Source organism: Pagrus major, chromosome 12 (genome assembly GCF_040436345.1).
Source record: "Pagrus major chromosome 12, Pma_NU_1.0".
NCBI classification, from domain to species: domain Eukaryota; kingdom Metazoa; phylum Chordata; class Actinopteri; order Spariformes; family Sparidae; genus Pagrus; species Pagrus major.
The window spans coordinates 7,568,711-7,595,032 of NC_133226.1; the positions used below are offsets into that span (position 1 = coordinate 7,568,711).

General features: G+C 42.2%; 1 protein-coding gene across 2 annotated transcripts; it reads right to left on the reverse strand.

The window, feature by feature from the left end:
• Positions 1–442: 442 nt before the first annotated feature.
• gsna (gelsolin a) lies at positions 443–23,575 on the reverse strand. Of its 2 annotated transcripts, XM_073478219.1 has the most exons (16): positions 23,409–23,575; positions 13,825–14,025; positions 12,265–12,419; positions 11,639–11,800; positions 11,377–11,526; positions 11,210–11,299; positions 10,761–10,893; positions 10,143–10,447; positions 9,884–10,017; positions 8,548–8,638; positions 5,268–5,438; positions 4,241–4,415; positions 2,367–2,488; positions 2,127–2,204; positions 1,976–2,036; positions 443–1,336 (listed from the first exon to the last, which is right to left on the reverse strand). In XM_073478219.1, exons 2-16 carry the CDS (start codon positions 14,018–14,020, stop codon positions 1,167–1,169), a joined length of 2,193 nt encoding a protein of 730 aa, XP_073334320.1. In that variant the 5' UTR covers positions 14,021–14,025; positions 23,409–23,575; the 3' UTR covers positions 443–1,166. The 2 variants fall into 2 exon arrangements, with proteins under 2 accessions (XP_073334320.1, XP_073334319.1); XM_073478218.1 differs by having other exon boundaries at positions 1,081–1,336; positions 1,976–2,204; positions 23,409–23,490.
• Between the last annotated feature and the right edge of the window lie 2,747 nt (positions 23,576–26,322).

Below are 26,322 nucleotides of genomic sequence, written 5' to 3' on the forward strand. Positions count from 1 at the left end.
TGCACTCGCATTGCTCCAGCTGCAACCGGACCTGAGCATAGTTACCTCATGTGCATACATCATCACGTCAAAGCACAGTTGCAGCACAATGGAGAACAACGAAGAGAACATGACTAACTTAGCTGACTTTTCTGTGTCTTATTTTGTGTCGTTTGGTCATAGACGGCTTTCTCACATTCCTGGGTTTCTTGATTATGCAAGATGGTGTAATACGAATCATTATACATCATGTTCACGTTGCGCCATGTGCTCACGCATGAGCAACTGTACCGTGCCAAAACACACCTCTTCCGACTGTGCCAGGGCCAAGGAAGTGTACCGTGGAAAAACCTTTTGTCAGGTTTGGCGCTCCCCACAGTTTCTTTGTCAGACATGACGTGGTAATCTCACTTTCTATAACATGGGACCTGTGAGTGTTTGTAAAAGCAGAGACATAAAACTCTTGTGTTTTATTTGGTTTTATTGAAATGAAAACGAGGCTTTAGGGAAACCTCAGAAAGTGTCACAGAAGACGTAACTGGATTGTAAAGCAGCAAAGCGTCGGTTTCCCGTGTAAAGGTTGGCCACTGCATCATCACATAATCTTCCTGAAAGAATCTGTGGCAGTTTTTTCAAAAATAAATATTATAAGAGGCTTCTAAACCGAAGGTGCATATAACTTACCTATAAAGGTACCTTTTTAAAAAAGAAGCCGGCTTACTGTAAACTAAAGGAAAGAATATTATTAAGGCATCGGTTGTATTGCTTTTATAAGCAGTGTTTGCTTGGCAGTGAGTTCAGATGTTGCAGCACACCAAGACTGTTTTCATTACTTCACTAGTGAACAGGTTCTATTGTCAACATATAAAATCAATGAGAGAAACTGGCGACAGTAGAAGTCGTAGTAGCAAACTATTTAGTGCAAAACCCTGACGGAAGCCTGCGTATTCATTGAAGCTCTATTGGTTGGTTTCATAACAGGTATAAAGGTGTCACTGTAGCGTGTGAGACAAAGTGAATTAAAACATGTCTCCTTTAAAATCACAACAAAAAGTAGAAAAGAAACTGTTTCAGGGCGTTTTGGCAGATAAAAAAGTCTTATGACTGGAGCTCAGTGCTTGCGGCAGAGCAGGAGGGAGGGTCAAAGGTCAGGGCTGATAGTAACAAAGGCAGGGTCAGGTGAGACCTCACAGGGTCAGGTCAGCCATGGCGCGCTCCAGGGGGTCGGTGGTCCAGTACTCGTGGTCCCAGCCCAGGAACCAGCCGGTGAAGGTGGGCGGCTCGAAGCTCTGCTTGATCTTGACGATGGGCGTCCTGTGGTCTCTGTTGGCCGGGTCTGTCTCGATGTAACGGACCGCTGAGGGAGATCAGGAAAAGATGGCATTAGTGGAAGTCATTAGCTTAGCCTAGCATAGCAAGATTGGAAACAGCCCGCAGCTGTCCAAAGGTGAAAGAGACACACCACCACAACCTTCGAAGCTTCCCCATGAACACTGTATACTTGTTAAATCTTTACAAACGCTGAATTGTAAAACGATCAAGCTGTAGTTTTATGGGCAGTAATGAACTGATGAGAGCAGCAGCTTCCTGCTGGTTGGCTGGTGACCTCACGTCACTGCTCCTGGCCAAGAAATAGTCCCACGTATAACAAGAAGTCATTGTTTACACACTTCAGTTTTTTCCAGTGTGCCTCTAATCAATTCAACAAACTGGAAAAAGTGTTATTTGTGTCTTCCATAATTTAAAGGTATCACTCTTGAAATAACTGAAGCCATCTAGTTTTGCCTTGGATGTTGGAGATGTGGGTCCAGCAACCGTCCCATGACCCTGCACTAGGTTAACTTAACAGCAGCCTGACAGCAGTGTTGTACTGCCCCTCTGTGGCTCAACGTTTTAAGCCTGTTTCACCTCCAGCTCTGGTGGGGTGTTGTCAGAAATGTGCTTTGTTGCACCTGTAACCACGCCCACTGATGATGTCATGTTGAGGTTTTCTTACCAGATGCCATTGCTTCAGTCTTCTCTTCCTCCTGGGCCTCATTCCCGATCCAGACGAACACCTGAAAAATGGGAACATTTGATGCATATTTGTTTGTAATTGCAGTGACTGTGCTTTGAATCCATGTAGTACGGCTGAAGTTTTTCTTTACCTGCTCCCAGGTGTCCAGGATCATGACGTCATCGGTGGCGAGGTCGTCTTGGGTCAGCTCCCCGGGTACCTCCTCGATCTGAGAGGAAGAGAAGCATTTGGTGCGTTCAGAGGCTGTATAATAATGTGCTTCTTATTCAGTCTGATTTAAAGGGTAAGTTCACTTAAATTACTGAAAGAAAAAGAAAAAAAACACACGCCAAAGAAAAACGTGTTTGTGTCGCATTTCCAAAAGACTTACGATGAAGTTTCCAGTCTTGTTGGAGCAGGCGAACAGTCTGGGTGGATGAGCGTCCATCTTGTCCTTGAGTCTGGTAGAAGTGCGGTATTCTGTCTTTCCTCCCAGAGCCTCCCAGAACTCATCTGTGAAGAGGACAGACACACTTCAAGTTATCATAGGTCAGCGTGCAGTATCGAAACATCTAGAGGGCTTCAAGCAATAGTTTGACATTTTAGAAAATATGCATATTCACTATAATGAAGCTACAGATTAGCTCCAGATTAGCTTAGCACAAAGGCCTGAAACCATGGATGTGTTAAGGAGAAAGCTAGCTTTGTTGACATATGGTAAAAAAAAAAAAGAAAAAGCAGGATAGTGAGCAGGAATAATTTCCACAATGTCAAGCTATTGATTTTAGCTGCATTTACAGGTTTTTGGCAATTTAGGAGTAGAAGAAGCTTATTTACACATCCAGCAGACAAAGAGCAGCATTAGCTTTAAGCTAAGTCAGCTTTTTGTTTGATATCCAATATTATTTTTCGCTCCAGTTTGGTCATGCATTCATACATTTTATTTCCTCCGTTTTCCTGAGATAATGGGATAATTTTCTCGAGATCTCGAGATAACGAAACGTTGTTTTCCCGAGATAACGATATAATTAATTCGAGATCTCGAGATAATGACTGTGATATGATAGGCCTGATAGACGCAGTGATCGATACTCCTGCTCCTCTGACATTGCTACACTGAATGATGTTTCCTGCAATGATTTAATATACTACACTATCGTTTTGTTTTCTCAAGATCTCAAATTAATTATATCGTTATCTCGGGAAAACAAAGTTTCGTTATCTCGAGATTTCGAGAAAATTATCCCGTTATCTTGGGAAAACGGCAGTTGTTATTTCGAGATAATAACTCGAGATCTCGAGAAAACAAATGAAATTAACTCGTTATCACAGGAAAACAGAGGAAATAAAATGTATGAATGCATGGCCCTTTAGGGCTTCCGTATCCTTCAACTCCTCCTGAAAAATTATCTTGCCCTTTAGCTGCTAAATGTTTGGCTAAATGTTAACTAGCCATTAGCAGCTGCCTGCAGCTAGCTAGCTGTCAGTTAGCTCGATGAGAGCGCTGAGACTGTAAAACACAAACTAAATCTCTTTACATCACACAGAGTCGGGTGATCGATAATTGATATGACAAATATTGATTAGTGTTAAAGACGTACAAAGAATGCTGAATATTTAGTGTCAAAGCTAACTGTCGTTCACATTATTACATATGGAGGGTTTTAAACGCCGAAACTAAACATATGAATACATAAATAATCCTATAATTGAATGCTTAAATAAATGAACACATATATAAGTATCTAATAAAATGATAAGATGAATGAATGAATAAATAATCCCAACATGTTTGTTATCTGCGGTTCACTGTGTGGATGTTGTGTAGTAAAGATGATGAACTATCAGCTCACAGAATCAAAACGCTGAGTTTCTCCTCTGTTGTTTTCAGCCCTCAGCTGAGTCCGGCCCTTAAAAGCAGGGTGCTTATAAAAAATTGACTCTGTTTTGTTTTAGCCTGAGGTTTTATATTTGAAATTGCGAGCAGAGAGCTTTGAAAAGCGAATCACAAGATCGCTGATAGCATCTAAAGGGCTGATGCAATCTGCTCTCGTTTGTTTAAATATAGATGAACACAAGCACTTTCTTTAGCTAAAGTACAAAAAGACGAGTATCCAGCTTCACATTAAAAAGCTCTTCTTTTAACAGCTGGACCGCAGTTTGTATCCAACACAGATACGACTGTGAGTATGTTAACTGGTAATGGGTTTCAGTTTGCACAGAAAATGAGAAAATTGTTATTCTGTCTCCATCGCTTCTCCTCACCGCTCTCTCCTCCCTCGGACAGCTCGGAGGCCGACACTCCCAGGATGCCGCACAGCTGCTGAGCTCCCTGCTTCTCCGTGTCACTGGCGCCCACTCCCACCCACTGGAAGGAGCCTCCGGGGGTCACCAGGAGGAAGGCGTCATTGGAGTTCAGCTGGGATGATGCCGCGTCAAGCTGCATGGACGATAACACAGGTTCATATGTGCAGTTCTTTGTGTTTCCAGCTGTTCCAGTTCATATTCAGTCAAATTCAGTACATTACAAAACAATACAGGAACAAAATATTACATTTCTGATTCCTGTTTATTCACTTCATTTCTCCCAATGCTTTTGGGGAAGGTTGTAGATGACGCTGGTTTGTTTTAGCCGCAGACCAGACCGTATTATGTCACATAAGTGCACGGTTGTATGGTAAAACTACAATTAGGTGTTCCACAGTCTGCCAAATGAAATACCACAATGACATGTTGGGTTCCTTTTAGTGCGATGAGTATTTTAATGTGCCAACAAAAATCTAAAAATCTAGGGTCGCACATGTTAATGGGAAATGACTGACTGGACACTGTGGCACTGATGTACTGTATGCTGACATATTGACCAAAAACCACAATGAAGCTAAAATCTAAATCTTAACAAGCTATTTGGTCAATTTCAGTACATAAGTAAGAAGTGTCACAAAAAGCCCACCAGTGTAGTGAGATTCATTTGGGCAGCCATCAACCTTATTTTCTCTTGTTTTGTGTTTTTTTCATTTTTACAACAAGGAAACCCTGAAAAACAAGTTCAGACAGAGTAAGCCCAATAGTTACAACTGAAACAGGCCACAAACAAATGATGGAGCTCTACGGCACAGAGGAATGAGATATACCATGCTTACATACACACACAATACAAGGATCAGCTCATGCTTGGTTTTGGTCTTTTCATGTGATCTGTAGACGGTAAGAATAATTCAGAATATCACCAGACTTGTCCTTAAAAACCACCTGTTGCAGTGATGAAGTTATAAAGTGTGCGTTGTCTTACCTCCACAGCTCTGGTGTGTCCAGCAGAGTTGGAGCGCACCTGGAAGAGTCGAGTCTCTGCAGGAGCCGACTGACCTCCGTCTCTGGACGTTCCTCCCTTGTACACCACCATGGGCTGTCCTCCGAACAGACTCATCAGATGGGCCGGCTCTTTCCCCTGCATCACCCTCACCTGGGAAACAAACAGCAAAGTCAAAACTTGGAAATGACGAGACGGTTGTTACGGTGATATCATCTGCAAACACGCTCATGCATTTTGACGTGTGAATTATCCCAAAGTGGTGCAACCACATCACACCAGACAGATCCTCTCTTGTTGTGTCCTGTGAAATCTGCAGCATCAGCGAGTGTAAAATGGCTGCTGCAATCCCGACTGCGGACACAAGATGGCAGCATGGAGCTGAGCCACGTGTCCACAGTCTGTGCCGCAGGGTGTCGAGGTTTGTGCAATAAGCAGTGATGACAGAAGTTGTGTTTGATGAGCGTCTTCAGTCTGCAGCCTTTGTCATAAATATTTATGGCTGTCAGCAAATCAAGCTTATCCTGAGTTTATATGACAGGATGGAGAGAAGGCAATGAATCATTACAGTTTACATATCGTTGTCCAGAGTACACGTCCAAACTACAAACGTTCCCAGCACTTGTGATGGTGCATCCTCTGCTACAGTAAGAGAAACAGTCTGTCAGTCTGCAAGCTTTCTGTTGCTCATCCGTGTTCAAGTCGTGTTCTCTTATTTTACATCTGTTGTGAAATAATTGTCAGGTTCTTTGTTTTTGGTGTCTAAAAGTTTTGCATGTTCTCCACTCGAGCAACAAATCAAAGGTCTTCTCACGACGCCTGGCTTCAGCCTCTAACCCAAAACTAGACCCTGTCAGTCAGAGCAAAGGGAATCAACTATTAACCGAATTCACAAAATTCAATGTTTGCATGTCTCCTGCAGTTTTAGCTCATATTTCACATTTGTTGTGACTTGTGGTTGCTGATATAACTTCCTGTTTCTGGCATCTCTGTGTGTTGAACCTCAAATCCTTGTTTGCACCTGCCAAAATGTGTCACTACCACACAGCATCAACAAGTTCCCACTTAATGCTATCTAGGATTCATAGTCTGAGCATACTTATTCTTATTTATTCTATTTTAAACAGGCAATAGTTGTTTGCCTCAACATATCATTATGGAGTAAATGTCGATTGCACAATGTAACGGCTATAGAATAATGAAAATCAGCAGTAAGATTAGTTCACTATTAACCTCACATCTCCTGAGAAAATGAAGGCTGACTGGAGATGCAGTCAGGCTGGCAGCCTGGCTCCATCTCTCTCTGCTTTCACGTCTCCAATACAGACTAAATGAGTGAGTCGTCCTGTGTTGTTGGTAACTGATATCCAGTTGTCTTTGTCACAATAATACCATTTGGAAACACCAGGGGGGAGAAGTTGTCTGTTTCTTCTCAAGCAAAGTTCTTCTGCTGAGACATTTACTGAGATGTTTGGCTTCTTCTGTTAAATGAAAAGTAGGTTTTGTAGAAAAACTTCTTCTCATTATATAGATTTGGTATTTGTGCCTAAACTTCAGGTACTGTATCAGGACTAGTATCAAAAATGACATTTGCAGGACAGCTGGTGTCTATTTTCAGAGCAGGATAACATCTGGAACAAAGAAACAGGACTCGTGCAGATGTTTGAAATACTTGATCGTAAAGTTTAAGTTCACAATTCTTCAAGTGTGGAAAAAGAAAGGGAAAACTCCTCGAGCCTGTCGCTGTAGCATCCATGATTTCAACCTTTAGAGCAGTTTCTCCCCTATTTTATTATTACTATTTTATTTTCTTCCCTGTCTCTTCACCAGTGCCATTTGCAACTTTTTATAAAACATCTTCTTGACCAGAAGCAGCTATATCAGCGAAAGTGGTGTAAAATAACTCTGTTTAATCAGAACAACGGTTTGTATATCTGCAGAGAGATATTTCCTTTCACACAGACGCAGACCAAACAAGCCCTGGTCTTTGCGGTGTGTTCAAGTGCAGCTTTTGTCGCAGCTAGTTCACTGATGTCAGTTTGGTGTGTCAGGGCCTTAAGAGTTTTCCCTCAATAACCTTGTATTATTGTTGTTGTGCATGATTTATGATCTTAATATGATTTGCTCAGTATGCGCTTTATAAGTTGGTGGCTGGCCCACCACAAGAACAGCCATTCCCCCTTATAAACACTTTATAAATACATATCTAGACATCTATTCTTCTGTGACAAAACAACAAACTACAAGTGTTAATAGTGTGCAAACAACTCTACATTAAGTCTTTCTAGCTCGGACTATGTCCCCCCTCTCTAAACTGGGGTCTTGCTCATGACTAATTCATTAGTAGAACCTGTGTGGGTTTTTAAGCGTCACGCTATTAGTACAGTATATATAAATTATAAGTAGGTATATAAAAGAATACATTCCAAACTAAAACTGACAAATCAAGTGAGTGTCCTACTTGTTAGTATCAGTTTCCCTCTGTCCTCTAACACACACACAGAGTCATGCACGTACACGCAAAACAAAGACACACACGAGTGACGTGCGAGTGCAGCACACAGAAATGCATGAATGAGGACTCACATGAGTCCAGAGCCAGGACTCACTCTAAACAAGTCTACACACTGATCCTGTTTTATGATCTCCACAGTCATTTCTAGACTCCAGCATCAGCACCCATTGACAAGTGAAGAAACACATCATAATACCTCAGAGTCTGGAAACAGGGCTGTTGTTTATGTGGAGCAGACAGAGTTGGCGACAGAGGAGGAGGAAACCTCCTATAAACATCCACAGCGGAATGTCCTGTTTGTGTTTGGTTTTACTGAAACTCATTAACACATTAATTAAGTCTTAACGGAGCCAAAAAATTAAGATAAAGGCCCCTTCCAAACCAAGATAGTCACGTGTATCTCGAATGTGTGCAAAGAAGAAAACTGTCCGTGGCTCTGGACAAAATCATGCGAGTCATTTTAGGAGGACGAGGAGCAGGGGAGGAAGGGGAGAATACCTGAGTGGTTATAGGAGCACCGACAACCTGAAGACACAGAAAAGTTGGGAAACCAAGGAGGACAGAAGCAGCAGCAGCAGCAGCAGCAGGGAGAGGAGAGGAGAGGAGACAGAGTGAAAGGATGTAAAGGTCAGGGAGGAGGTGACAGCGCTGAGTGAGCCAGAGGAGGGACGGACTTTAATAACATGAACCATACGATGAATTCAAGCTGATGAAAACAAAAGACATGACAGGATCCATCAGCTTTACCTGCACAGGACCACCGCCCAGCTCCTCATCCAGCTGAGAGCCGAGGATCGCACAGGCCCCGATCTCATCCTGACTGGAGTCCATTCCCTGCCTGGAAGACAGATGTAACACATTATCATTACAGTGACTATAATAAGAGGCCAGGGATGGGATGTAACTAAGTACATATACTCAAGTGCTTTACTGAAGTACAAGTTTGAGGTAGTATTTTCATTTTATGCTGCCGTATATTTCCACTTTATTACATTTTGGAGGCAAATATTGTACTTTTACTCCACTACATTTATTTAATAACTTTAGTTACTAGCTACTTTCTAGTAACTACCTACTCTGATAATCAGAAAAAAGCTGAATATCAGATTTGATTGTCCGATAATCAGTAAACCCATAGTATACAGTAGAAGATACATGTAAATTATACTTTTACGTGTACTTAAGTACATTTAATATCAGACTACACTTTAAGACTTTCACTCCAACCAAAGTAATATTTTAACATGATATCTTTACTTCTACTCCAATACCACTTTTGGGTGCTTTATACAACACTGTAAGGCTCAAACTGGGGCTCAGTATGTGTTTATGAAACAGCTCCATATTCAGTCAATTAGTTGTGAAACTGGAAAACAGATTTTCATGTTGCACTCCTGGAACTCACTTCAGAGCACTTTTAAATGTTAACATGTTTCATTGCGTCATGAGCCTCCTAAATCTGATTGTAATTGATTAGATCTGATTTGTAAGCTTGCTAATGTCTTGATTCTATTTGTTTATATTTTCCCTAATTGAGCTGTTTGTTCACTGGCCTGATATTTAAAAACACATGCACGTTATTCTTAGTAAATACCAAGTGCAAATCGACTACGTGAAAAGACCAGTCCCTTAAAATCATCGATGTTTAAACTCGGAACAAATATTTTAGAGATTGGACGACCACATCTGTATATCATGAGATAATAACATGTTTTGCATCAGAAGCCTGAGTATCAATTATTACACCATGTAAACACTGAGCTGCTTCTGGTGTTGGAATAATTACCCAAAAGTCAAACTTGAGTAAAAGTAAAGACATCATGTTAAAATATGACTTTGGTAAAAGTGAAAGTCAGCCATACGAAAAGTAGTTGCGTTGTTAGCTTCTGTATTTGCTTCCTTGCAGTCTTCTTCTATCCTGCCTTTTTTTGCCGTTGCCGACACCTGCAGATCAGTTGAATGTGTGTCGTGTCACCCACATGTTAGTGCTTGTGCATATGCCTCCATGCGTGTGTGCTCAATACAAATGAATTGGGGAACCGCTCTTAAAAGCTGTGCTCCATTGTGCTACTCGTATTCTCACCACATGTAGATGATGTGTCCCTGACGTCCTCCGTGACTGTAGTTGTAAAGGACGATGTAACTGTCTCCACCGTAGAACTGTCCGTATGTGGAAGGATCCACTGGCGCCTTGTCGGTCCCCTCAATACGCCAGATCTGTAAAACAAAGAAAGAAAAGAAAAATCTCTGTGAGGTTCAGGGACTATTATCGTCTTAAATGTTTTATCTCATTTACTGCAAATGACATCGACATCACAAACGTCCAGTCTCAATCCTCTCACCTGCTTCTCTCCGCTGCCGTCGTCCACCATACCATGCTGGGCGGCCATGGCGGATGACTCGTGCAGGCTGGCGGCGTCGAAAGGCACCTTCTCGATCTTGGCGATGCTGTTGGCGATGTAGGCCACGCCCAGGCCCTCCGTCTGATCTTTGTCCCGCCAGTTCTTGAAGAACTGTTTGAAGAGCGGCGTCTCGCCCATCTCTGGCAGGATCTGGACCTGAGTGTGTTTGGGGTAACCCATCTTCTTGATGAACTCCTCCGCTGCTTTCATCGCTGCCTTACGCTCGTCCATGTTGGCGTCTTTGCCTGCAAGCAAAGAGAAGACAAGAATGTTGATACCACTCTCAACATGTAAATATAAAGCTACAGCCAGCAGCAGTGAGCTTAGCTTAGCACAAACACTGAAAGCAAGGGGGAAACAGTTAGCCTGTGTCAGTCTGAAGGTGTTTCTCCCTCAATCTTTGCCCTATGGTAAGATAAGCTAAGCTAGGCTAAGCTTGGCTAAACTACCCGACTCCTGTTATGACTCCTTTTGTTCACCCTGAGATACACGTCACTGTAGTAGAACCTCTGTTAAGTCAACATCCAGCTGGAATCTGACGCAGCACCCTGAACTCACCTTTCCAGACAAAGATCCGTCCGTCGGAGCCGTGGTCCAGGATGAAGCAGTCGCCGGACTCCAGGGCGCTCTGGGCGAACGGGTTCTCCTCTGCCACCAGCGCGATGGTCATGCCGCCACTGGCATTGGACACCTGAATGAAGGGTCGAAGGAAGAGAGAGGATGATCACAGGGATGAGGATTTTTTCTTCTTTTTTTCTCACTAAAATGCTCAGACTTTTCATAAGAAGAGGTTTGTTTTTGCTCCCAGAAGACACTGATCATTTAACAGTTTGATCGTTATAACAGTAACAATTGTGTTCTTGCAGCAAATACAGATAAGAATGAAGAGCCTCACTGGGAAGAGGTGTAAAGGGGCTGCCGATTATGCATCACAGCCCCTTTATAAATAGAGATTTATAACAAGAGATGTTAGAGATAAGAAGACAGCATGTCCGTGTGAGTCTCACCTTGTACAGTTTGGCCATCTTCCTGTTTGCAGCGTCAGCCAAGATGTCATCAGAGCCTCCAGGTGCCAGATCTGGTTTAGGACCCAGCACCTGAGGACGGGAGCAGCCATTTTAATACAGGGGTCACTCTTTAGACATTATGTGCTGTCAAAGTTCACTGATCTCACCTCCAGCATCTTCTCTCTCTCCATCCCCTCGTCACAGAAGTAAAGCCGGGCCCTCCCGTTGCGCTCGTTGTCACGGATACCCTTGGCGACCTGAGTGGCCTTCAGCTTCTCAAAGCGGTTGCTCTGGGAGCCGCACCACTGGTAGATCTCCTGCAGAGAGGAGAAGAAGCACAGATGGTCAAGTTGGATGAAACCTCTTCTGAAGGTCTCATCATATTATTATAAATATCTAACACTGATTAATCTGCTCAGTGTGACTCACGTCTCCCAGGTCCAGGATGAAGCAGTCTCCCTGGTTGAAGCTGTCCCAGCTGACCGGCACCTCCAATGCCCTGACAGAACGGCGACCTTTGACCTGGAACACCCGCTGCACAACCACCTCATTGGTAACAACGTGCTTGAACCCAGACGCCACGCCCCCTTTCTGGAAGATAACAGTTGCATTTCAAAATAAAATACCTGCCTTTTAAGAAAAATGGCTCTGATCTCAACAAAATTAAATAAATAACAAAAGAGGATGGATATTTGGAATTTTAAACATTTTACCAACCAAATAATGACATTATAACAGACTAATTATGCTTATGTTTTATCAGTTAATGATTGTTGTAATAAAAAATAAATAAATAAACATAGGAGGGCTTTAATGTATACTTGACAAAGTGATTAAATCTTCTATTTTACAGATAACAAAAAAAATGCAGGTTATGTTTTAAAATATGATGAAGTATGACCTTTAAAATACAATAAAGAGGCAATAATCACACTTCTCATGTAACATTGCATATGCACGATCAGATGCTCCAAAACAAAAGCAGAAATCCTCACAAAACATGCACCTTCTTCTCTGTAGATTCATGTGTTGCAGCTACATACATGACATCTTACCATGTATTTGATTCCAGACTTGAAGTAGCCAAGAAAGGTTTTGGACTCGTGTCCCTGGACCTCGCGGTACTGGATGGGTTTCCCCCCGAGGAAGTCGTCCATTTGGACAGTAAAGATGGCCGCCGAGCCGCTCTCATCCTGGGTGCATAAATCACCTGCAGCAGAGGAACCACAGACGTGCTTCATGTTAGTACTGCTGCTTATTTTATCTCAGCAGTCATTCTGTACATCTACCCACACAGCCACATTCTGTGTTTGACCAATTCCCACAGTGAGGACTCAGTGAGTCAGGGGATCAATATGCTGGAGCAACAGGGGGTCAGAACACATTAGACACATTAATACATGCAACATTATTCTATTTTTGGTCATAGAAATTGGTTCAGCAGCATGAGGGAGGGTTACATCAGATCCTGCTTATTGGAAAATGCTGTTTCCATGATCAATTTGGCTGACTAAAAGCACATGAAATCAATAAAAAAAGACATAACTCCGCTTCTTGATTTCCTGTTTGCTTTAAGCAAAAAAAATGACCCAGTTGGGCAACACGTCTTCTGTCAATACACAGGACTGATCTTCATGTTTTGGCTGATCCACATACCAAATCAACCCCTTATGTAACTGATATAAATTTGGATTTGGATGTTAAATTGACGTTGCTGTGCAGTGAAAGCTGATTACATGGTTGCAAGATTAAAGCTCCCATATTATGTTCGATTTCAGGTTCAGTCTTTTATTCTGGGTGTCTACTAGAAAATGTTCACATGCTTTAATGTTGAAAAGTTACTGTTTTATTTTGTTAGTCTATTTTTCTCATACTGTCCATTGCTGCAGCACCTCTATTCACCCTTCCGTGTGAACGTTACATTTAGTGCCCGTCTCTTTAAATCAAAATTATGTCACTTTTTTACCTTATAATATCAGCTTCAAATTAATTTTGATGGTACAGTGTCTTGTAATAGGGTGAATGGTGTCTCTGTCTCAGCCAAATTTTGTGGCAATTTCTACATAATGTTGCTTTAATCCACCAACAACATTAGATTTATGTTCGCTGAGTGCTGATCTAGACAAAACCCTTGTGCTGAAACCAAAAACATCATGTGTACCTTAAGAGATTTTAGACAATCGAAAGAATGTCAGCTATGAAACTCGACTGTATGAGCTGATAACAATCACCAACACATCTGTGCCACACTGCTGAAAAGGAAATAAGGTACGTCACAGTCTCAGAGGCTGATCTGAGAAGGCAGGATGAGATGCGGCAGAGACATGAAACACAGCAGCCGCAGCGGTGGAGTAAACACTGCAACACTGTCATGAGACATTACTTTCCACAAGCACAAATTCAGCTTGTCATCTGCCCTGCAGGTCAAACAGGTCGTAGCTGCCCTGGAAAACTGAGATCAGCTCTTGGCTACATATCCATGGAAACAAGCAAAATACACACACACACACAAAAAAACCAGATCTGGAAATATGTGTCTCTTGTTGCTTTAAACTCATTTTTAATATGCTGAAGTAGAATCCATTTGTAATAACACATCATACTGTAGCACTCACCCAGCCAGAAGTGGAGGTCGTACTGCAGGTTCCCGGAGCGCTGCTTGATGGTGTTCATGACGAGGTAGGCGTCTCCGGTGTAAAATCCCCCATACAGGGCCTCGGGAACGGGCACCAGGTCAAAGTTCTCCACCCTCCACACCTGGAGGCCCGGCTTCTGTCCGGCCTGCTCAAACTGTGGGTGGTGAGCTGCCATCCTGCCTGCAGCAAAATCACACAGCTGAGATTTAGTACTTTTCTACTCTACAGCCCAAAACAAACAGATGTGTTCACGCGACAACAAGCTCTGACTCAGTGGTCAAACACTGCAGAGATTAGAGTCGTTACGCTGTGTAATAACCTTTTAAAAGTGAGACTGGGACTCCCTATTTGTGAGGCGTTTGCTCAGGAAAAGATAAAGCCACTCCCCTTGAGGCTGAGCTGTTGCCATGGATACAAAGATAAAGTTTAGGTTTACAGTTAGATATTAATGCACTGCAGGGTGAGTCACTGGTGCTCTGTGCTCAGGGCTTTTCCTCCAGTGGACGGGAAGAGGAAGTCCTGCCACTTCTGACTCAAGTTGTCATAACTAAACTGGCAAAAGAAACACGGTCTATAATTACATACAGGAAAAGACTGGTGTATCACTGATCCTGTTCCTCAACTGTCATAACTTTATGCACACAGCAACAGGACATGGACACGGGATCTTCTATCGCAGTTGGCCTGTATCAATCAATCAATCAATCAATCAATCTTTATTTGTATAGCGCCAATTCACACAAAAGTCATCTCATGACACTTTCCAAATTGAGCAGGTCTAAACCATACTCCTTGATTAATTTATTCTACAGAGCCCCAACATTTCCCCCATGAGCAAGCACTTGGCAACAGTGGCGACTAAAAACCTCGGAGCAGAACTGGACTGTTGGGCGGCCATCTGCCCCGACCGGTTGGGTTGAGAGAGAGAGAGAGAGGTTTATCACAATTTAATGTGGTAACTTTTGACTCAAAGTAAAAGTAAAGTCAAAATATTTAGAGTAAAATAACCACATGGGAATGTCTGTACACTTGAGACCTGTAAAGACATCTAGCATTCAGCTAAAATCTGCAGAATACTGAACAATAAATAATATGATTAAAACATTAGAACTGCGGTGGAAAATGTTGCCAGGTCCGTCAGGTCTGAATACTGACCATTTAGAGCAGTATTCTTACCTGAAAGACAGAAGCCTCTTGACTTCTCAACTCCATCACACTGATGTCCAATTATTGCCATAAAAGTCATGGTCGTTGCCAGGCTCAGCCTAGTGCAACCAAGGGGAATTAGAAAGTATGCCAGTAATTTGGAGTTAGGACATTTCCAGAACGTCACGTGACTTCTGAGAACAAATCATTAATATAAATAGAGTGGTCAAAATTGGTCAAGCTCCAAAAAAACTGGATCCTGAGGTTGTCAGAGATATTGATACTCTGATACTTTTTTGATCTCATGACTTTGAAACAATACAATATCCACATTGGTGCCTCTCTCCGCTCCGCCATCAGAGAGCAACAGTAGCTAACATTAGTTTAGCTAGTTTAGTTTAATTCTGCTCTTCTAATAATGCAACTTGATAGCATCTGTTCGATCAGTGTGTCACACAGCCTTTCTACGAAGAGTCTGTCGTCCAAGTCCAAGCCAATATGCTCCTTGTCAGGATTCATTTTCTCAGACTTCTCAACAGCAAGAGCCACAGAAGACATTATACAACTGTTTTACGGGCTCTTACAAATTTACATCGGAGTAAATTTAGTGGAGTGCCCCTTTAGCAAACCTCCACCAGTTTACAAATCTCTATCAGTTGTTCAGAACATGAAAACCTATTGCCCCGATGGCACATCAGCAGTCAGTCATTGGTCCAATCACAAGCAAATTCACCAACACTCACACCCAAACATTCATGCACACACATGCCACACACTTGTGTCGTATCTGAGAGTATAAAAGACAACTGGCGCCATATGAAGAGTTTGAAGTAGGTGTCTGTGCTGCGTTGGATTACAGCCCGCCGGCCCCTCAGCAGCATGTGTGGATGTTTGAGATTTGTAAGATGGGAGTTGAGCATCCTGTTACAATCTTTGTTATGGCTGTCTGAACACTGTTTGTACAGGAGTTTATGACATCCAATGAGGAACTTCGTTTAGTCTGGGCATGTTTCAGATGGTATAGGGTTAAAAGAAAAAAATGTAAAAAAGGAACTCAGAAATTTTTGAAATGCTGAATTACCCAAACACACAGTATGGAGCAATCATTTTAAACAATTATGCAAAAAGTGAACAGATGTTTCTTCTGAGAAGTTGCTGCAGACTCTGACCCACTCCAAGTATTAATGCTCCCACACCGAACACAGAAACTGTAGAGAGAGTGAAAACAAATTCTCTGAAGTGATGCAGTGTTCCCAAATTAGAGCCTGACCCTCTGAAAAGGCCTTCTGTGACCTGTCACGGTGCATTTCCTCTTTATTTACCTATTTAAGTAAATGACGGTGTGATTATAAGACAATCAAACCATCAGTGTTCCTAACTGTGAAGAGCTATTGATAAAGCTCAGGTTCGGGAACTAAGAAAAACATTCAAAACTGGAGGTCATGTAGTTCAAAATGGACACAGAATCCAGTTTTCCACAGGAATGCTGTTTGGACCGGCTGCCTCTCAATTTGCATGACTAACTGTCCACACTGAAGCAAGAATGGCCCATTCTTCTATCGGCCGTCTGCCCACAAACATGGCAGGAATCTGCTCCTGACCCTGAAAGAGGGAAGTGGCCCAGAATTCACGTAACCGGGCCAAAAAATGTGGGGTTCCTTTTTTTCCCCAATTTCTCCCCTCGCCTCTCATCCAACAGCCCGACTCACTGCTCAGTGGAATGTTTCAGCATGGAAAAGTAAGTGGATAGTTTTGGCAATGACCATTTGGTCACATGTGGCTGGATGGCAGATGTCTCTAAGATTAGTTTTCTGAATAGAGACTATCAAGACTTAACACCTTTATACTTCCTTCGGACTTCACAGGAAAACTGACCCAGTCACAACAGTGAAATGCAGCCAAAACGGCCGGGAAGCCTGGAGTCAAACCAGGTCAAGCACCGTCTGAGCTTCCATGACACTGCAGTGCATGTGTCAAAAGTTTGGCTGGACAATGAGAAACTGGGGCTGCTGCACAATGCGGAAAGCTGAATTTTCCTACAGTGGCTCTGAAGTAGCCTGGTGGAGTTTCCAGTCTGGAGAAGCTCAAACGCCATAAAAGTCAGACAGCAAATCTGCAGCGTCTGTGGTCACAAAGGGAGATTTGTCTAAACCCCAGGAGAGTACTAGCAATGTTTAATTTGTAATTTGTTGAGCCTGAAAACAAAGATTCTGTTAGATTAATAGTAGTTTCAACGGAAAAAGAGTTACACTGACGAATTGATTTAAAGGGTTTCTCAAAAGGAAACATTGAACACTCGTGTTTTGGGGCATGGAAACGATCAAACGTGGAAGCTCTGAATACTGGAACATAGAGTTATTAAGTGTTGACGGAAAGAGGGTGTCATATGCTGCAGAGATTTTTATTTAATAACAACAGTGACTAAGGAACAGTTTTAGATGTGGATCATCTGGCTTTTATGCTGATCCGGCGCTGATACTGATCCAGCATATCTGGGTAAATCTCTGCCCCTCTGTTTCTGTAAGAGCCCATTTATTAAAGAGCAATCAGCGAGAGTTCCTGTTTGATCTCTGTTCAGCCCAGTGATTGGACAAAGTTGACTGGAAAGGTTAGATAAGATGGCTCAGCACTTTAGGATACCAAAATCTGTGTGTTTAAAGATATAATATATAAATTCTGCATTAAAATGTTTAACGACGAGACCTTTGTTCTATATTTTGTTGAGTGTGTTTGACTTCAGGTCAACTCTCACTCAACTCAGCACTCACCAGAGACTCCTGTTCTCTCTTTTCTTTTTCCCCTCTCCTCTCTGTAGTGTAACGTTCATTAAATAGAGTACATTTCCCCTCCAGCTCCAGTCAGGAGTCAACATTACAGTACATAAACACCCAACAATGGAGGTGACCTCAGCAGATCGTTGCTGCTGCAGTCAGGTTGATAAACAGGAGTGAAGATAAATCCACTTTGTAATCTCAAAAGTTAAAAAGTAACCTCTGAGCTCTCCTCCCGTTGGTTAACGGCTCCAGATAAGAGCAGAATCAGATGAAACCCTGTGTTTATTCCTCCAGAAGATCTGGATCTGGACCCAACTCTCTCCTCTAGAGCTGGCCAGCAACACCAAAAGCAATTCATCATAGGATGTTTAATGTATATCGGTGGAGTGGTAGACTGTATACTGTCTGAAATATTGAAGAATTGATTCATTATCTCTAAAATGTGCCTGTATATTATAACTTTAAACTTAGAGGAATAGCTCGAGAGTTTGGAAAATGCACTTATTTGTTTTTCCAAGAGTTGGATCAGAGGCTTGATACCACTGTCATGTCTATGTGTTAGGTACTAGGGGTCGACTGGTATGGCTTTTACAGGGGCAATACTGATACTGATTAACAGAAATCAAAGAGACTGAAAACCGATATTTGGGACCGATATTCATTTGCAGTAAAATGAAATTCTACATGTCAAGATTTTGAAGTGTACTCAAGTACTGTTCTTAAGTACAGTTTTTAGGTACTTTAATTGATTACCATTTTCTGCCACTTTGTACTTCTTCTCCATTACATTTATTTGACACATTTAGTTACTAGTTACAGTGCAGATTCAGATTATTTTGTGTTTACAGGCTATTAATTGTGATGTGTTAGCAATCAGATAGTGTTGTGGGCGGGACATTGTGTGAAAGGATGATGCATCAGATGATCTGAAAATGCTGAATATCTGCCAGAATTGATAATCAGTCCAACCCCATTAGGTACAGAGTTGAAATTTTGAAAACCAGAACCTGTAAAGCTTGCTGATCACTACGCTGTATCTTGTTTGTTTGATCCATACTGGAGCAATAATGCAAGAATGACAATGTTTCAAGGTTTCCCTGGAAAATAACACGCTGTAGGTTGCCTATTTCTTGCCAAACAATAGCAGGAGTCTCAAAAAGAGTCTTGCTGTCACAGTCAAATTGCCAGTGTGCCAGTAGTCATCAAACAGTGACAACACCAAACTCCCTCTAAAACCACAGATGGTCATTTTGAGACGCTGGTAGGTGTATATTTAATCTTTGGACAGAGCCTGGCTAGCCGTTTCCCCTCTACTTCCAGTCTTTACGCTCAGCTAGGCTAATCACCTCCCATCGCCAGCTCCGTGGTCTGCACACAAACATGACGGTGGTTTCTATCTCCTCATTTCATGCTTGAAAATAAATCAAACGGGCGAGGAGGCAAGCCAAGTTATTTCTATGACAATAGAAGATACGACATAAGTGACTCCAGTTAACGTCCCATAACCATATTTGGTGACAAATCCTCCTCACTGAGTAGAACACAAAAGGCTATCTGAGATGCATCTAAATGAGGTAGCTACCACATCCTCCTGACAGATACTTCCTCCTAAACACGACTGGGGCGAAAGAATACAATAACTTTATGTTCCAAAAGCAACTGGTAATAAATCAGTAACTTCCCATTGCCATTCATTTACTTAAACTGGCACACCCAGCAATATGAAAACAGCTTGAGCTCAGGGATCCTCATTAACACAGAGACAGACGTACAGCAGAGACATTCACTTTCAGGTCTCTGGCTGTAACACAGAGCTAAAAACTGTGGTCATGTAAAGAGAAACAGGAAAACTTGTCACTTCAGTTTCCACTTGAAGTAAAGTTTTGCATCAGTGCTTCTATGTAGTGTAAGTTTCATGACATGAATAATCCCCATGATAAAGGTTCAAAAACACACTGCATGTGTTGCTTCTTGCCTGAAAATAGAGCTGCTTCTCTTATGAAAAAGATCCTGAAAAGCTAACTTGTTCAAGAGGACTTTTCATCCGGCAGCAGACGAATACCTTCACTCTGAAACATTTCGCCCATTGAAAATATCACTTCTGTGCGACTTCGCATTGTGAAGATCTTTGTTACGGTGGCACTAAACAAACATGGCTGCTGCCTTTGACTGTGATCTTCTCCTCAGATGGAGAGAACTGTTCCGTCTGTCTCGGCACATCAAAGCTGTTTTATCCCACAGTTAGGCAAGACGCTCGTACAGTCTGTGACTTAATAAAGCAAACATCAGAGGGGATACACGGCATCTGGATCACCTCGCGCTTTGAATAAAATCAAAGCCGGTATTATAAAAACATAATAACTACTCTGATAAAAGGTAGATGAGAACAAATGTAACGAGGAATGAGAGAGAAGGTAGTCGACGCCGCAGCGAGTTTGGAGTTTTTGGAAGATTTTTCGAGCAAAGTTTTGCTGAATGAAACATTAACTGTTAATGTAAATACAGCAGCTCCAAGTTGGCTAAAGTGACTCAAGGAGGGGCAGTGTGTTACTCAGCACACACAAGCTTAAATAGAAACACATCACGTGACTGCTGGGTAGTGCTTCTTCACAGGCGTGCTGGGAAAAGCAGATGGTGTCTGTCTGCAGGCCACCCGAACACCTCTGCCTGAGCTGAAGGTATTTGTCGGGGCCTCTACCCCCTCACTGCAGGCTCTCTGTCCCCACAACACCTCCACACAAACATGGAGTGAGTCTGTCATTCCAACCCCTCCCCCTTTTTTTACCAGCCTCTCTTTTGTTCGTGTCAGCCCCTCGCTCGAGGCCTGCGTGAAAACCTGATCCGCGGTGCAGATAGCAACACTGGATTCATATGATGGGAAATTTTAAAGCCCCTTGTGATTCGTCTGCTGGTGTCCCTCTTCAAAAACAAGCGCATAATGGTTTAATCTGTGAAATCTGAAATTATGGCCTTCTGTTCCAAAAAAGAGATTCCTCCTACAGGAAGGGGGGCTCTGAATGACTCATTTTCTCCACGCATGCTGCTCCTGAGTCTCTCGAGGACTGTGCAGCTGCCCTCTCCAGCTCGCTCAGGACAGATAACACCCTGCACGGACTGATACTCTGCTTCACTTTTATCTGTTTACACGGTGTAAGACAAAGACAATCAAAATGACCGTTTATGACTTTGTAAATAACCGCCCTGATATATGGATGGTTATTAAAAGATATGAGAGGGCTGTTTCAGGAGCAATCTACCTTTAGTCTGCGTCTTAACCCAGTTCTGTAGCCTAATTAATCATATGAAGCATACGAACACGTATTTCTGCAATCTTGTTAATAGTTAAGTAAGCATTTAACATGGGATCTGACTTTATTACCTGCAGATAATGCCCTAAATGTAGAGCAGCTAGAGGAAATGATGTGTGTTTTGACTGAGAGGTGTGGCTTTTTTCCCTATTATTTGAAAAACATCGACCATATTCAAATTAATGGGAAATCCCCAAACTTCCTAATACACAGTGACATTATATATTTCTACAACTTCTGGTCTCGGCTGCAAACTTCCTCTCTTTAAAAGGGTGTTTTGTCTGAGATTTTAAAAGTAGCTCTGCTCATTTAGAAGCTATTAAGACTTAAACGAAGGGTAAGTTTGAGGTCTTTTGAGTGCCCCGCCCAACCACGACCCATTCAGCTATCTGAAAAAATGACTCATATGAGTGTTTTTATGATTTGCCACCACGACGGTTAATGTCTGGTTAAGTATCAGCGACTAAAACCGCTCAAAGACGATTGCATTGCAAAGGAACCAACATTGCACATTTCTTTGTAAGCACTGATTGAATGAGTGCCAACCCACTGAGCAGAAACATATCCAAAAGACTTCAATTCAACGCTTTGACAACGTTGTATTGACGTCCAATGGAGAGCAAGAACGAACGTTTTTGTGACGTCTTTTTTAGAAGTCTTTTCAACGTTCACTATTAATGTACAAGTGACATCCTTACAGTAAAAAAGTTTTTATAATGTAATCTTAGACGTTTTTTCGACTTCAGTCACAGACGTCTAAAGAACTTCTTTTTTTTCTTTTACTCCATGCAACAAAAGCTACAAGGTGTATTCAAACCCCGAGCCTCAGCCTCAGCAGCCTGCATGAGGCATGAGCTTTACCTGGGGAGCTATTTATCAGCTTTATTCAACACCATGTTTTGGTCATTCAGCCTTCATCAGGTAGGCTAATGTTCAGAGGTCGGCTCGACGTCATCAAAGATGTTGAGTTGATGTGTTTTGGTTGTGTTTTTGCTCAGTGGGGAAAAACATTTTGACATTTTTGTTTAACATTTGGCTACATTTGTTGAAAGGTAAAAGGTCTTCAGGTGTCTGAGTTAGCTAGAGTTTCATATGCTATATTTCTATATAGAGTCCGCCCCAACACTTTCTGTGGCATTACAGTAATGTCAGGCTTCAGCTTGAGGACATGGAGGACAGTCATTACATGACTGCATGACCGCAAGAGAATGCTCGTCAGGAGAAGCAAACAATGTTCACAATTGAATTAAAGACTCATGCTGTCATTTTTCGTGTGAGGACAGTCTCTTAAATTTGGTTTTTATGGCTCCAGCAGCTGACTTACATTACAGCGACCAGGAGCCTGAACTTGAGACTTCTTAATGTCCCCTTTGAAAACTTTTGGTGACATCACAGACAATGCACCAGAAATGTGACTTTCTAGTAAAACAAGACCAATGTTTTCTGTCTTTACTAACCTGGTTTCCAAATACGGGGAACATGTTGGCATATGAACGTCCACTGCCCTGCGCTCGTGCACACATGCGGACAGAGAGCCTTGCACACAGTTGTTGGAGGCTTATGTCTGAATCTGAGGTGGGGTTTAGTACAGTCGGTGGGTTCAGGCATCCTGTAATCTCTGCCCATCTAACAGCTGAATGCGGATCTGACACAGCGCTTTCTGATTGGCTAACAAGGGTCCGTCTTTATCCCTTCCTCACACACTGTCTGACACACTCTCCTCACGTCTGCTGTAACAATCCACCCCACACAGGATACTGTAACCAACTTCCTCAGTAAACAGCCTCACTATTTGGTTGTGTGTTCCTATGGCAACCACAGATGTTTCTAAATAGAGATGAGCAGCTGCTGCTGAGGAGAATAAGTTATGGAAATGAGACGCTCATTCAAAATTACTCGACTTTCTCTCCTGTAATGCAACAAAACGCAGCATGTTAATGGTCGCTTTGGGTTTGGCATCACATCATACCAGCCTGAAGTCACTTTAAAGAGTTAAGAAAGTATGTGACTGAGAGTCTGTGGCCAGTTTAAGTGGAACCACAGCATTTTGAGTCATCATCCAGGGTTTCCACTGCCTGTCCTTATATGGCAGCAGCTATAAAAGCAGGGTTTACACTTCTTACAATGAGCTATAAACTATATCTGCATTAAAAAAAGAAGCCAAGTCTGCCTCTCTGTCCTTCTTCCCAGCATATCACGCCTTTGTTCCAGCCTGCAGCCTGTAAGTAACGGTTCACTCCTCTGCAGCTCTAATTAACAGATCAGATGAGCAATCTGTGCCCCGGGCTGCAGTGTAAGACTACCGTGTCAGTGAAGAAACGGGGTTTAAACGTACCTGAAGGTGAAGCTTGTGATCGGGGACGGACGCACGGACTGCTGAGGACTTGACTTGAGCCGCGGTGAGCGCTTCTGGCTGCAGCGGGAGCAGAGAGGCGTCGAGTCGGCGGGGCGGTGCAGCTCAGCGCCGCTGTTTATGCTGCTGGACCGGGACACTCCCCGTTACGACACTCCCAGTCCCAGGGCCTCCCGCTGCACCGCCCGCACAGGGGCGGCTGGCACGGGGGCGCGCACACGCACACGGATGTCTAACCCACTATCTATCTATCTATCTATCTATCTATCTATCTATCTATCTATCTATCTATATATAAGGTTTTTTTTGCTGAATTCATGTGCTATGATTGTGTCATAAAGGACTCATGTTCCTCTGATTTATTAGATATAAACTATAGGAACATATAGGTTTATACACACACACACACATATATATATATAGGTATATATAAAATTAATGTCGCAAAAGGTAAAGATTTCAGCATCTCAGTGAATAATTAAACACTAAGGTGTGTTTTTCTCTTGCAGGGGTTGTAACTTTAAGACCAGGACCAGGAGTGACTCCACACTTCCGGCCTCCAGCAGAAGGTGCGTCTTGAACAACACTGCCCCTGCCTGGTGCTGCTGTGCCACCGTGCTGACGAGGCAAACCTGATGGATGCCATGTGAGTGAGCCCACCGACTCAGTGTTGACCATAGATACAATAGAGATCTTTTACTTAATGTGGTGAATGTGACTCAATTCTCATGCAAGTCCCAAGTTATGTTTGGGGGGGAGGGGGTTAGTCAAGTGGAGTTGAGTCCTTATTTAAGGTAAGTCAAGTTTTAAGTTCCTCCCCAACCACCTGCAGCATCTGGTTTTTGTAAGAGGAAAGACAATGTGTTAATATCTGCAAACAAGAAGTAAATGACTGTATTAAAGCCTATGTATTTCTTAATTTCTCCTCAATCAAAAACAATTAATGAAATATAAAATATGATATATAAAAAATCACCTTTGCTTTTGGACAGTGAAATACTGACAGACTAAAAGCTAAACTAAACTAAAAACAGAAAATGAACACGGACAAGTCATTTGAGTTATCATGTCTCAAGTCACTTATGTCCAATTTGAGTCATTTTCTTACTGGTCCAGTTGCAAATCACATCACATCAGGGGTTCACGTCTCTGATAATCAAGAGGCCTTTATTGTAAATGGTCGCTGTATAAAATTGTATGTATAGAGAATAAACATCCATCCACCCCATGTGCACATATTTATCCAGTGTTTATTTCTTGCACTACTTGTATTGCTTCACAACACACAGAGCAGTTGACTCGTGATGTAAACTTGTAATGTACTGGTCACTGGTGATTTTAATATACTGCATACACACCTACTTTCTCTGCACATGCTATATTGTACAGCACAGTCCTGTACTACCTTTAACTCATTAGTTTAGTTCTAGTTGTCCTCGTTGTATGCCTGCCTTTTTTTGAAGTGATTACTGCACACTGTTTTTGTAATTCATCAGTTACATCATAATAATTACATCATCCTAATGTGTCAAAATGTTATGTAAGCACCTGCATGAGACATCAGATGTGCAATTTCATAATCTGTCCCCCTCTCTGTTAACAATATCTAATAATAATGAATCTGAACAGGTGGTGCTTTCACAGATATTATACTGAGATGCTGAAAACATCCAAGGTTGCATCTTGGATTGATGTTTCTATGCACTGGAAAAGCATTTTTGTTGATTGTGCATTGAATATGCAACACCAGAACACGGTTTTTACAAAATCGAAACATTTTGACTGATTACTATAGAAATCTCCAGTTCACACGATGCTTGTGCACGACTGTAACATCTACACCAAGAGTCTGAACACATATTGCAAAACACTTCTCTTTACGCCTCGAAACATTAAGCAATAGGGGGAAGTAAACACAGCTAAGAACATGTATATTATCATTTCTGAATGTTTTCTGTCTGCTCAAAACAAAGATTTGTCTATTTGGCCACCTGCTCGTTGGGAAACCCAGCACTGTGTGGTGTGGACAACATGTTTATGTTTTATTTAAGTATCATCTAAAACTGGATAATAAGAACATGGAGCCATCTGTAGCAACGCAAACCAGCAAAATGCTTTTTGGATGGAAGTCAGTGAACAGTCCCTGTGGATCTGTTATCAGGCCTCGAAGCTTGAAATCTTTTTAATCTAACGGCTCCCATACAGGTACAAGTCATAGTGAGGGAGTCATTGACCGGCTCAAAGCTGTCAAGAGGGCAGAAGACACTGTCGTCCATTATCACAGAACACTGAACCACCTATGATTTAACCTTGTTGATGTTTCACTTATTTCATTGTCCATTCATGGACTTAATGGATGCAGAAAAGATGTATTCCATTAGCATTGAGTACACTCTCTATAGTAGTGAGCTGCCATAACCGGGCGTACTATCATGTAGCAAACACAGCCACTGACAGAAATCACTTGCTGTAAGTGTTTATATTGTACAGCGTTATAAATACACATGAAGGATGAGAGAGAACACAGAGTAACCAGTCGTCAACACTGCCAGACTGCCATCAGATCTGTGGGGTTTATATTGTTGAACATTTCTTTGTTTTTTCTGTCTTGTGTCTCATATACTCTGATACTACACACTGATACTACTGCCAATAACAGTCAAAGTCACTTGTAATCTCTGCAATAGTATTTATTGTAAATGTACAGAGTTATGAGGCCCAGACCTTATGGATGCAGATAGTGTCCAACTGAATGAGCTTCAATCGTATGACGCCAACCCAAGTTCAGCACTTTTGACTTTAAAAGTCATCAAATTGAATGCACCCCCTCCCACATTTTTCATTAAGGTCTGTTGTGGTATTACAGTGGTAAAAAAGAAAGAAAAAGGGGAAAAAT